Below are 14376 nucleotides of genomic sequence, written 5' to 3'. Positions count from 1 at the left end.
ACTTAACTGAGAGCCAGCAAGCACAGATGTGATGGGTAAATGGTACCCAGTGTTGCTATGCAGCTGGGTAATTTTTATAACATTTGCTGACTCCATCTCTAGCTCTCTCATTCCTGACTTGGTTAGTCTAGTTACTGCGATGTCCAGCTGGCTGGCCTCTCGTATCCTCACCATCATAAATTTGGATTGCTCTGAGAGAATAAGAGAGATCAGCCAGGAAGTAGAGCAGGAGTCAACAAATGTTCTGAAAATATGCCATCCACAGATCAGGGTTAAATATGAGATAGAATTGTAAGTTTCTGGTTGCACATCGGACTGATGCCAGAAGTGAAAGGAGTCAGTGTTTAGGGGAAGAATCTCAAAGCAGAGGCTGAACACAACGACTTTAATCTTCCTGAAATGTATCCAGTGGAAGTTACTGCTCGTGCATTATCAGATGTCACATCTTCAGCCTCACAATTTGGACAGTGACGGGGCTAGAGCAATGGTGGTGAGGTGAAAGTCTACATGTGAAAACTGACTTAAAGGCATTAGAGGTTAAAGCCATTGGCTCTTTGACTCTGGACTGCCTTCCTATAAGATCCTGTATTTTTCCACTTATTCAAAGTTCAAATTAACTATTATAACAGTACATATATGTCACCAGATTCATTTTCTTGCAGGCATTCCCAGTAAATACAAAGAAACACAATAGAATCAATAAAATATTGCTCCCAACACAGACAAACAGCAATATACAAAAGACTACAAAATGTGCAAATAACAAATAGAAAAAATTCTAATAAATAAATAATTATTATGTGCTCACTTCCTACATTTGATTCAATTTATAAAATTCTATCCATCTGTGCTCTGAATGTACTCAATGATTCAGTGAACAGGTTGAGAACTGAAAAGATTGACAACTGTATTCATGAAGAATTTTTCCCTCGGTTCTAAATGGCGGGCCGCTGGTTGTATCATGGCCTCCATGCATCCCCCAACCCACTTCTCTTCAGCCACACGTTTCCCTTTCAGTAATATATTAGGATCAATTACAGTGTATAAGTCAGCAAACAACTGACTACCTTTACTTCATACACACTGTTTTGTGTGTCATATTGATCACCTTTCATTCTTCCAAACTCCAGTAAGCACCTGTCAATGTTAAAATCTTTTCTCATGGGATAACACCCACATCTGAGGATCAATCTGGTGAAACTTCAGTGCATTGACTCCTAGGTAAATATTTCCTCCATTAGGTAGAGATAGGGTTTGCACATATTGCTCCCAAAGAGGTCTCACAGAACCCTACAGCAGTTTTACTAGATTTCCTGATGTCTGCACTAAAATCTCCTTGCAATTAAATAATTAACCTTCATAATTATCTGCTGCATTGCATATTTATCTTCTGTGACTTTTGAGCCAACACTGCAAAATTTTATTTATTGCCTTTTAAAGAATATTCCATTTAGCACACTTCTCTTCAAAGTGGCTAAGTAACCAGTTTCCATTGTACATGACTTCATTTGGATTTTGTCCCATTACCTTCATGTCCTCGTCATTCACCCTCCTAGCTCTGTATCTTGAGGAAACATGAATATATTGTTGCACGTCCCTTCATCTAAACCAATGGCATAAATTGTGAATTGCTCAGGTCCCGGCTTGATCCCTGTGGAACTTATTGGTGACAGCTTGCCATCTTAAATATAGCTTTTTATGTAAAGTGCTGCTTACATCATCAAAAGAACTGCTGGATTTGTCAACATGATTTCTCTTTATAATACTGAGGAGAGCTACTAGATGTAATACATATGAGTTTAAAAAGGTAATTGATTTACAAAAGATATCACATAGAATTTGATATACAAAGTAGGGGCTGACTTAGTACTTTTGCCAACCAGCCTCATTCAATGTTCTCTCATTTTTGACCCCATGGATAATTTTCTGCTGTGCCAGCTCTAAGGTCTTCAAATTCTTTCTGAGGTGTACTCCTGAAATCTGGACACAACATTCCAATTTCGGAAAGCCATTGTCATAATAAGGTTTCTAACTATCTTAGAACACAGACACAGAACATTACAGCACGCCCATCAGGGTCTTTTTATCTTTGCAGTTTCTTAACTACACCCACAAGGATCTTACACCCTCTGATCCCATGTCACCTCTTTCTAAGGATTTGATCATTTTTCTTACCAAAGGAGCCACACCAGCCCCTCTGCCTGCCTATCTGTCCTTTCGATACATTATGTATTTTTGGATATTCAGCTCACAACTATAATCTTCTTTCAGCCACCAGTCAGTGATGCCCACAACGTCATACCTGCCAGTCTGTAACTGTGCTATAAGATCATTTACCTTATTCCGTATTCAGCATGCATTCAAATATAACACCTTCAGTCCTGTATCCATCACTCTTTTCAATTTTATCCCCTTTTTACACTGCATTTCATCCCAGTGACACAATTCTACCGTATCATCTGCCTGTCATTGCTGACAATCTTACTACACACTGCCTCTACTTATAAACCAGCCCTAACACACCAGTTCCCATCTTCCTGCCAAATTAGTTTAATCCATTCCCAACAGCTCCTGCAAGACTGCTCGCAAGGATATTGGTCCCCTCGGGGTCTACCGATGTTTATAGAACCCTCAAAATTAACGCAGAAATTGATAGCACCATTAAGAATGCTTAATGCATGTTGGCCTTCATTAGTTGGAAGAATGCGTTGAAAAACCATGAGATAATGTTGAAGATGTATAATCCTCTGGTTCGACAACATGTGAAATATTGTGTTCGGTTCTAGTAGCCTCATTATAGGAAGGATGTGGAAGCTTTTGAGAGGGTGCAGAGGAAATTTATCAGGATGCTGCCTGGTTTAGAGATCATGTCTATCAGGAAAGGCTGAGTGAGCTAGGGCTTTTCTCTTTGGACGATGAAGGGCAACTTGATAGAGACAATGAGGCATACCTAGAGTGGACAGCCAGTACACTTTTCCCAGGGTGGCAATGGCTAATGGCTAAGACTGTATACTTTTAAGGTGATTGGACAAAAGTATAGTGGGGATGTGAGAGTAAGTTTCTCTTTACAAGGAGTGGTAAGTGCATGGAACACACTGCTGGTGGTGATGATAGAGGCAGATAGATTATGACAATTAAGAGATTCTTAGGCAAATGTTTGGCTGGTGGAGTGGACTTGGAGGCAATTCGAAGCAGCAGAACTGAGGCAAAGCAGAGTTGAGGTGGCTGGTCCCAGGCCAAAGAGCATATTGAAGTGGCAGGAACCGGGCCTGAAAGCCAGGGATGACCTGTTATTTGACCAATTTAAGCACTGGACCAGATTAAAAAGGTCATGGTGTGGAGGCTGGAGATGAGGATCAGGCTGGTGTTCAACTGACCGCTTGTGAGGTTTACTCGTTAATGCCCTGAAATGAGGTAACTAACAGGTTCCTGGATTGGCTGTGACTAGCTTTGTGGCTGTGAACTCACTTTTGTGAACTTTAGTCCTGAATGTTTTTTGCTTATTTTTATTATTTGCACATTAATGGTTTTTGTTTTAATGGGTCCTATAGGATTTCTTTGTTTTGTGGCTGCCTGTAAGGAGGCGAATCTCAAGGTGATTCATACTTTGATAATAAATGTACTTTGAAATTGCAAACACGAGGAAATCTGCAGATGCTGGAATTTCAAGCAACACACATAAAAGTTGCTGGTGAATGCAGCAGGTCAGGCAGCATCTCTAGGAAGAGGTACAGTCAACGTTTCGGGCCGAGACCCTTCGTCAGGACTAACTGAAAGAAGAGCTAAGGGTCTCGGCCCGAAACGTCGACTGTACCTCTTCCTAGAGATGCTGCCTGGCCTGCTGCATTCACCAGCAACTTTGATGTGTGTTTCTTGTACTTTGAAATGCTTGAAAGAAAATTGGAGGGTTTTGTGGGATGGAAGGGTTAGACTGATACTGGAGTAGATTTAAAAGTCAGCACAACATTGTGGGCTGAAGGGCCTCCACTGTGTGATTTTTAAAATAGGAATTTTTTTCCTTGACTTCAAATATACTGTGCGACATGGCTATTCTGTCTACAAAGTCAGTGGCAAAAAACAGATCACATATTCCCAACTGTGGAATATGCAAAAATACCATTTCCTTATGTTATAGGCTGATAAAATTTTGTTAAAAGCTCTTCATTCTAACCATTAATGATGTAAATAGTGGATTAGGTGAGATCTCACAGTTGTGCCATTTCTGGATATGTTGGGTAAGTGGAACTCCATTAGAAATAACAGATTTTGTTGGTAAAAGCTGGAAATTGGCTTCCTCATTTAAAAGGAGTATTAGCAGCTAAGTTCAAGGTTAACTGCTGCAACACCTAAAATATTAAAAGGCCATTAAAATGAAAACCAACACCCCAGCCCTTCTGACGTAGCTCATGAGGGATTTTAAATAATTTAGTTTTCAGCTTCTCATAATTAGTAGAATTACTCTAGAGAGTAAACAGCGTTAAACAAACCTGGCAGGTAAATGAAATTTGGGTATCTCTAAAGACCAGGAATTGCAGTGATTATTAAAATATCATGAAAATATTATTGTACTGCTATTGCAATTATTTTTACCTTAGCAAATTCATTGATAAAATTATTGATTATTAACACCAGATTTAAACTGGGGAAAATTATTTGAGCTTTTTTTTAGTGCAAATAGTAATTTTATGCATGCTTTTTAGAAGTCCCATCCATCAGGCAACTGACTGGGCACTACCTATTGCAATTCATCTGAACACCTCTTTCTCTTCCTCATCTTATTTCTCTCCGATAACGATGCTATCAAAAAGCAGAGTGCCTATTATCTACTTACTGAAAAAAATGGGATCAAAAGATCACAAATTATAACCTTTATAATTAATTCACAGATCTACAATATATCATTCTGAAAGGAGTGAAACCAAAATGATTTAAAGGGTCTCCCGAGATGTCATTTTTATACGTTGGAAATCATCCCTGTAATTTTCATTTCCACAAAACTTGGATTGTGCCAGGAGTGATGTTTCCCTGGGAGAGCCATGTATTGTTCTCTTCCACGTCCCTATTTCTTGCTATTCTGTCTCTTGCCCAACTCCTCATGGGGAGCTGGCATGGAGGGGAGGGGTCACTGCTCTGTGAGTGTCAATGCTACTGTTGACTGAGTCTTTGATACATGTAGGGGTGTTAGGGGTGTGGGTTTAACATCTCCTAAAGCAAAGCATGCAAATAATTTCTTAAAGTATACCTACACAAAGTTGTGGATGCAGCCCCGTGCTTCACAGGAAAAGCCCTCCCCAGCACTAAACACATCTACAAGGAGCACTGTCACAGAAAAAGCAGCATCCATCATCAAAGACGACCCCGACCCCCACCAACCCGGCCATGCTCTCTTCTTGGGCAGGAGATACAGAAGCCTTCGGTCCCACAGTACCAGCTTTTCCGAACAGTTATTACCCTTCAACCATTAGGATCGTGAATCATAGTGGATGACTTTATTCACCTAAATTCTGAACTGATTCCACAACTTAATGAACTCACTTTCAAGGACTCTACAACTTACGTTCTGAATTTTTATCTATCTATCTATTAATCAATCTAGCTATCGATTTATCTATCCACCTGTCTTTCTATCTACTTATCAATCTATCCCTCTCTATCTATCTATCTCCTTTTCTCTATACATCTATCCATCTATCTATATGTGTATCTGTATATCAATTTATCATTCTATCGATATAGATACCATCAAACATACATGCTATCTATCTTTCTATTTATCCATCTGTCTGAATATTCATCTTTATATCTATTTATCTATCAAACAATCTATCTTTCTATCTATCTATCCATACATTAATTATTATTTGTTTTTCTTTTTGTATTGTACATTTTGTCATCTTTTGTGTATTGGTTGTCAGAATGTTCTTTGTTTGTGCGGAGTTTTTCATTCATTCTATTGGGTTTCTTTGTACCTGCTGTGAATGCACATAAGAAAATGAACCTTAGGGTAGTATATGATGACATATATGTACTTTGATAATAAATTTACTTTGAACTTTGAATATCCTAATTCTGTTGTCTACTGTCGGCTTTCAGTTTGGCATTAACACAACAAACGGAGTCAATTGATGTTCCAGAAGTGTGGGTAATTCACTTTGCTTCTATGAGTGTTTGCCACTGGTGACTGTGAACAGGCAGGGGTAACTAGCCAATCGCTCAAAAATATAAATTTCATTGGCATTTAGGGGAGGAGTGACTCCGTGATGGAATACAAGGCTCATGTATTTCTACAAATACTCACTAATTGGCTGTTCCATATCCTTTTGCTTTGGTAAAGCCCACTGAAATGGCCACAATCAACGCAGGTAATCCTGAGGAGAAATATTGAGAAAACAAGCATGAAAACCACTAGGCAAATCACACCTGGGAACTTCAGCAGTTATATAATTCTGAGACTTTCTAGGCTGCAGCCCAGGATGTTCAGCTTCATCATCTATCACTGTGAGGTGTTAGTTGGTGATAGATAAACAGCAGGCAAAGCTAACGAGATTTGAACCCTCTTGACGTGTCAGGGACCAGCAGTGTACCTGGCCGGGAACTGAAGACCTGTGCTAACTGACTGGCTGATACTGCTACCCCCGAGCAACACATTTCATGTCATATAAGACGGTGATAGGAATAAAGCAGATTCTGAATCATGTTTTTCAGTATGTTTTTGTCTTATGAAATTTGATATCCACCAAGGTACACATATCACGTACCTAATCATCACTTGACAACTGTATCACACTTTAAAAGTTTCTGGTAATATTATTTCCAATTTGTATCCACAACAAATAAAAAGCTAGGAAATAGTATTAAGAGAATTACTCTATATTTTCTTTATTTAGATACGTTGGTGCTGACCTAGCTGATGTGCAGCAAATATCTTGGTGGCAGCAAAGTGGGTTGCTCCTGGTAGGTCACTGAAGGCTAAAAGGCATGACAACCCTGCTCGAGTACTATCTCAGCAGCTGCTATATCATCCTGGACTAAATTGATCATTGATCACATTTAACAACAAATCAATGATGAAGTGCTTATGGAAGAAGCAGGAAGAGAGTCACTTGGATCCAGATTCTCATTTCCTGCAGATCCATTAACAAATGAGACAAACTACAAGGAGCCCAGAGCCACAGTGGAAGATATTTGATTTTCTTTTGCAGCACTTTGCTATATCTTGCATGCCATTCAAAGTTTGGGGAAGCTGATCTGAGTTACATGTCATTAACCTGGCTGCTATGAAAGCTGTGACCTCACTGGATGTGGTGTTATGTCAAGTTCCACAGAGTAGTGAGTGGAATTGGCCTGTCTCTCTGGGTCTCTGAACTCCACATCCAGCCATGAAGCAACTCAGTGCGATTTACTCCATTATCTTGAACATAACGATAAGCTTTTGGCCAAGTTATCCATTACACAAAGCATTTTGTTTATCCATTTATATATATATAGCACCCTGTTAAGATCTTTACAGTTATGCTGTAGGTATTTCAGTTCTGTAACAGCAGTCTATTCTGCTTTCAGCCTGTATGGGTTTGAGCTGAGATAAGAAGAGGCTTTCTTGTTTAACCTAGAATTTATGGTGTCCACCATCAGGATGGTGGAAATGGGAGAAGATTCTGAAGGACACCGGTGTGGGGAAATCTCATTTTTTTTGCGGGAGCTGAGAGAAGACAGTAGTGAAGATGGCCGAGGATGCTGTCCCTGTTGCACAAGGTGCTTCATGCAGATGAACGGCTTCAAGGAGGAAGGACCGTGGGACACTGTTTCTTTGAGATGGATTTTGAATGACATTCGGAAGGTGCTGTGTGCTTACACACAGACCAAAGGTCCAGCATGTGAGTGACAAGACAAGTTCAAGATGACTGTTTAAGAATAATGGACCCTTTTTGTTTTTTGCTTTCTTTCCTTGAATAACTGTTTGCTTAAGTTAACATTCTTAAACATACTTCTTTATAATTGTATGCAGTCTATGATCTGTTATTTCTTGCTGACGGACAATTGCCAGGGACAGTAGGTCACACAGCATTCACACAAACTGGGGTTTGGGCGGAAGAGACATCCCAACCTCAGAGATTTATCAGGGCTAAAGTCGTATACGCCCTAGGCGTATGAAGCCTGAGAAAGGCGGGTTTCTCGCTGTGGAGTCCAGTGGCTGTTAGCGAGGAGCTAATGAGCTGCATTTCCAGAGATGCCCAGTAAAGAGGGATTTCACATATATTCTTAAGAAGTATTGCTCTGCAAAACATCTTCATCTGACATCTCTCCAGCAGAGCCATGCCCTCTAGCACGTTCTCCTGCTGTGGATGCTGCACATCAGTGCCTAATGTGGCAGTTTTGTCGAACTTGTGTTGTTCCGATCTTGAATACCAAGTGCCATCTGTTCTGCTTACCTAGGGAGTTCTCCTCCATAATCCTGACCGCAGTTTACATACCATCAACGGCTAACTATAATCAAACGCTTAAGATACTGCATGATGTTGTCTCCCAACAAGAAAAGTCCATCCCGACACATTTCAAGTTATAGTCAGGGTCTTCAACCAGGCTCGTTTGAAGAAATCCCTGTTCGATTACCATCAGCATATACTGTAACCTGTAGCACCAGAGGTCCCAACACACTACACCACAGCTAAACTAAGATACCGAATGCCTACCATTTCATGCCCAAATTGCTTTTCAGGAAATCAGATCACTTGGCTGTCCTTCTCCGACCTGCATACAGGCAGAGGCCAAAGAGCAAAACTTCAGAGATTAGGACAACCAAGAGGTAGTCACTGGAAGCAGAGGAGTGCTTCGAGTCGGTGGACTGGGCCGTGATCTGTGGATCTGAATGAATATACCATGATTGACACAAATTTTATTAAAGCAGTTGTAGGTGATTGTATCCACACAATATCAATCTGAGTCTTCACAAACCAGAAGTCCTGGATCCACAGTGATTTGCTGAGGGCCAAATCAGAGTGATTCAAGTCTGGTGATGAAAAAAGTTACAAAAGATCCAGATATGATCTACATAAAGCCATCTCACAAGTGAAGTGGCAATTCTGGACAAAACCTGAAGGATGTTTGACAGTTGTGACAAGGCTTTGTTACTATCACCGCTTATAAAGTCAGGCCAAGCGACATAAGTGACAACAGGGCTTCATTTCCAAATAAGCTCAATGCTTGTTTTAACCATCAAAACTTGGAGGAACCATCATGGACCCCCACAGCCCTCGACGATCCTGTGATTTCAGTCTCTGTGGCATGAGCGAGCAGCCTTCAGAGGGGGCGAATCCACGAAAATCATTTGGCCCAGACGGGGTACCTGGCCGAGCACTAAAGACCTGTGCTGATCAACTGGCTGGAGTGTTGCTTTGGCAGTCTAGGGTACCCACCTGTTTCATGCAGGTTTCAATTATACCGGTGCCTGAGAATGGGCTGAGTTCTTTAAGAAGTGGCATATGAACTTTAATGTAAAATATATTGAGGCTGAAATGCAGATGATGATATGGTTTTGAATATCATAGCTTTGAAATGTTCTTATGTAAAGTTCAGATGTCACTCGCATTTGATAAAGATCGCATAGCTCATTAACAGAGTGAAGCATTACATAACATTCTCTTCTAGGACAAGATGGACAAAAAAAAGTGTATCAACAGAACTTGACCAGGAAAGTGGAAACATAATGCTTTTGTGGCTCTGGAACCACATCATGGGATGGGATCCTTGGCTGTTGTGATTTCGACCATGATGTGGCTTTCTTCCCCACAGTGTAGATATCATTGTAATTGCCCTTCATGTCTTCCATGGAACTTACATTTACCATTCTAAGACACTTAATTATAATCAGCATTTGTGCTAAAAATATAGATCACGAAATTAGCTTTACCAGGCATATTTAAATGAGTGTAATCACCCACTATGCCCAAAACTGCATGCTTAAGGTAGCTTTTTGAAACAGGCACGACTCCTTGCACCTTCTTTGCTCCTTTCTCCCGATGGAAATATAAAGATGCCATCTCTGCTGAATACAAGATGTGGCTAAAGGAAAGCTTTTCTAAAAAAAGATTTAAAGCTGGAAATCATTAGAATTACAAGCACACCAGCTTAAATTGTTTGCATTTTTAATAACATCTATCTTCTCAACTGGCAGTTATTATGGGAATCTGACTTCATCTGGTCCAGTTTTCTTTACCATACAAAGGACAAAATTATTCTTTTTGTAGAAACCAATCTCATTTCATTTTAATACTGAAATGAACTTGCTTGCCTTGACTTGTTTGGACATACTGGATAAAACAAATGATATTTATATTAACATACTAACATTTGGAGTGGGAAAGTAGTACTTCTGAATGGTAATAATGGGGATATAGCCAGGCAACAGTAATATTCACTGTTGAATGTTGAAAATCTCTGGTTGCAGCATTTTGGCATCAGGTACCAAAATGAAACTGCAACCTGATCACAGATCATTGCAGCAAACTGCTGACTTAATAAATCTACCCCTGACTTGAGCTGAGTATTCTTTGTTTACTACTAGGCTAAACTTAAGCTTCCATGAGGTTTCAGCAACATAGCCAACAGCTGCTCTTCTTCAAATAAATCCATGAAATTTTAAATGCCACCAACATTGAAAATAAAAGAAACAAAAATACTCTGATGTGACAAATCTTAAGAAAACTAGAAAATTCCAGAAATACTGACAGGTCTTTGCCGGCACAGGACAAGGTATGAAGTGTTTGGAGAAAAATCACATGTTATACCTTTATTGAAGGATAGCAGGAAAAGGCAAGGTAATTAAAAGCCAGCGACTGAGTGAGAAAAAAGAAACGTATGACCACATTAATGGAACTATATTACAAGACCACCCAATGGTCAATGGGATTTAGAGGAACAAATTTCTAGACAGATCGCAGACTGTTGCAAGAAACATAAGGTTGTTATAGGAGGTGACTTTAACTTTCCCAACACTGACTGGGACTCCCATAGTGTAAAAGGACTGCATGGGATAGAGTTTGTCAAATGTGTTCAGAAAATTTCCTTAACCAGGATGTAGAAGTCCCAACGAGACAGTGTTCGATACATGATCTGCTATCAGGGAAGACTCAGGGCAAGTGACAGTTTGTGTCTGGGTACACTTTGCATCTCGTGATCATAACGCAGTAGTTTCAAAGTAACTATGAGAAAAGATAGATCTGGTTGTGGGTTGAGATTCTAAATTGGAGAAAGGCCAATTTTACAAGAGCAGAAAGGATGTGGGAAATGCGGATTAGCACAACAGTTTCCTGGCAAGGGTGTACGTGGTGAGAGGGCGATGCGAGCTTCATTCTCTCAAAATGTTACTTTTGAAGGCTTCCCACTTTTGAGTGGCATTATGATCACTAGATACAAAGTGATCCCCCACACAGATGTCCATCACCTGCCCTGTCTCATTCCCTAATATATGAGTACAGCACGGTTTATTTACGTACTGATTAAGGAAACCTTCCTGAACACACTTGATATGCTTCTGGTAAGATGGTGACACGTTTGATCATAAAAGCTTCTTCAGGGTAAATAAAAGGTACTATTGTTCTTTTTGAATGGTCCTGCTAGACATTAAGAATTGAAAGTACTGTAGCTCTACCCCATTAGCGAGTTGCAAGGACCAGGCCTGAAGCTGTGGTGTTGCCTGTACACAGCAACCAGGAGAGGGGCACTGGAGCTGATGCGCTCCACTGGGGGTGGTGTGGTACGTCAGCGCTGCCCCGTGGTGTTTGCTTGGCAGAGGACTAGCTATATTGTGGTTTGACTGCAGATTTCTGCTGCATTCATGGACCCAGGGGCTGGACTATATATACCTTTTTTGCGCAATTGTATTTTACTGATAGATAGACAGATAGATACTTTATAGATCCCAAAGCAAAATACACTGTCACAGTAACATTACAAGTGTGCAGATATACAAATATTAAAAGAGAACTAAGAATAAAAAATAAGTGACCTCAAACAGTCTAACAGGAGGGGTCATCACTTCCATGGCTATAGGTTGACTCATTATAGAGCCTAATGGCCGAGGGTAAGAATGACCTCATATAGCGCTCTTTGGAGCAGCACAGTTGTCTTAAACTATTACTAAAAGTGCTCCTCTGTTCGGTCAAAGTGGCATGCAAAGGGTGAGAAACATTGTCCAGATTGCCAGGATTTTCCATAGGGTCCTTTGTTCTACCAGTTTGACTCCTTTAACATAGCTAGCCTTTCTAATCGGTTTATTGAACCTGCTGGCATCACCCCTGTTGATGCCATTGTCCCAGCCCACCGCCACATAGAAGACTGTACTGGCGACAACAAACTGGTAGAACATGTGAAGGAGAGGTCTGCATACTCCAAAGGACCCCAGTCTCCTCAGAAGTTAGAGGTGACTCTGGCTGTTCTTGTACACAGCCTCCGTGTTGGTGCTCCACTCAAGTCTGTCATCCAGGTGCACCTCCTTGTAGGCCCCTCACCATCAATAGTAACAGGGAGCAGTGCAGGCTGTCTTCCTAAAGTCCATCACCATCTCCTTTGTCTTACTGGTGTTGAGCTCTTATATGTACTTGCTATCTTCGATGTGCGAGCACTTGGGCCCAGGCTGTAGAGTCGCTGGTTTACAGCCGCCAAGAGAGAAACATTGGAGCAGGTGTGCCCCACTGGGGGCAGCATGGCATGGCATCCAGGCTGCAGTTGATGAGACCCCCCCCCCACACAGTTTGCTCATCAGCTGTATTGATGTTTGGGTCTAGACTATATATTTTTTTGAGTAGCTGTATCTTACTGATACTTCTATGTGCTTGCTATGTGTGCTTTGTGCTATGTGAATGTGGGTATGAGTACTATGTTTTGCACCTTGGCACTGGAGCAACTCTACTGTTTGGCTGTATTCATGTATAGCTGAATGGCAATTAAACCTGAATTGAACTGAAACTCATCACATTTAGTGCTTTTACAGGACGGCTGTCCCAATTAATATGTGGAAAGTTACAGTCACCAATTATCGTTACATTTTGTTTCTTGCATCAGTCTGCAATCTTTCTACAAAGTTGTTTCTAGAAATCCTGCGGACGTTTACAGGTCAGTCAAGAGCTGTCGTTTTCTGAGTCTCTGCAGTGTATTCCTCCAGTTTATTCTGTCTGCACATCTCAGCCTGATCGGCCATAAACAGGCGTCATGAGTCTGTGAGTTAGAGATGAGTGTCAATCAGTGGCAGCTACCTTCCTGCACTCGATGTAAATACGGTACATATTGCATGCAGTAACAGCCCAATCGATTCCAAAGGTTTTTCTGAAAGTTTGGGCACAATAGTTGCACGGAAATGGAGAGAGGAATACATTTGAAGGGTGAACAACCAACCATTTGGACGGTTGCATTTGTTTGCAGTTTGATGAACACAAATACTGGAATTTTAACCATTATCTGTTCATTTGCACGTTTAGTTGAAATCGCTGTAATTGATTCCTCAACTGACAGGTGAAATACTGCAATGCCGTAAGCAACTTTATTCACTCGTGCTGTCACCATGTCTCTACTATGCACTGTAATTATGCATGCAGTCATTTATTTGTCTACTGCCACAACAATGGACTAACTCAATCTCAGTCCACCAGAACAACAGCAATACCTACACCAGCCTGCTGTTTATCCATTGCATCTTGCCATTCAATACCTTCATCTCGTCAGTTCTAATCCATGAGTTTAAAAACCTGGGCCTCTGTACCTCTCCCTGCAACTAGACTTCCTCATCAGGAGACTACAGTCAGTGTGGACCGGAGCACTCAGAAGAAACAGATAGACAGACAGACAGACAGACACACACACACACACACACACACACACACACTCTCTTTCACACACACACACACAAACACACACACTCTCACACACACACACACACACACACACACTCTCACACACAAACACACTCTCTCTCACACACACACACACACACACACACACAAACACACACACTCTCACACACACACACACTCTCTCTCACACACACACAAACACACACACACACAAACACACACACTCTCACACACACACACACACACACACACACACACACACTCACACACAAACACACTCTCTCTCACACACACACACACACACACACACAAACACACACACTCTCACACACAAACACACTCTCTCTCACGCACACACAAACACACACACACACAAACACACACACTCTCACACACAAACACACTCTCTCTCACGCACACACACACACACACACACAAACACACACACTCTCACACACAAACACACTCTCTCTCACGCACACACAAACACACACACACACAAACACACACACTCTCACACACAAACACACTC

The 14376-nt window shown here is 41.0% G+C and overlaps 1 protein-coding gene across 7 annotated transcripts in view; it reads right to left on the bottom strand.

Annotated features, from left to right (window-relative positions):
* LOC134338213 (adhesion G protein-coupled receptor B2-like) overlaps nucleotides 1–14376 on the bottom strand; it is a 1212788-nt gene that overhangs the window by 200992 nt on the left and 997420 nt on the right. For all 7 annotated transcript variants that reach the window (XM_063033890.1, XM_063033884.1, XM_063033886.1 and 4 more), the window contains one exon: nucleotides 6299–6368. In XM_063033890.1, the coding sequence (XP_062889960.1) occupies nucleotides 6299–6368 (70 nt within the window). The remainder of the gene's footprint in view (nucleotides 1–6298; nucleotides 6369–14376) is intronic.

Source organism: Mobula hypostoma, chromosome 26 (assembly GCF_963921235.1).
Source record: "Mobula hypostoma chromosome 26, sMobHyp1.1, whole genome shotgun sequence".
Taxonomy (NCBI): Eukaryota; Metazoa; Chordata; class Chondrichthyes; order Myliobatiformes; family Myliobatidae; genus Mobula; species Mobula hypostoma.
This window is presented reverse-complemented; position numbering and strand designations above follow the sequence as displayed.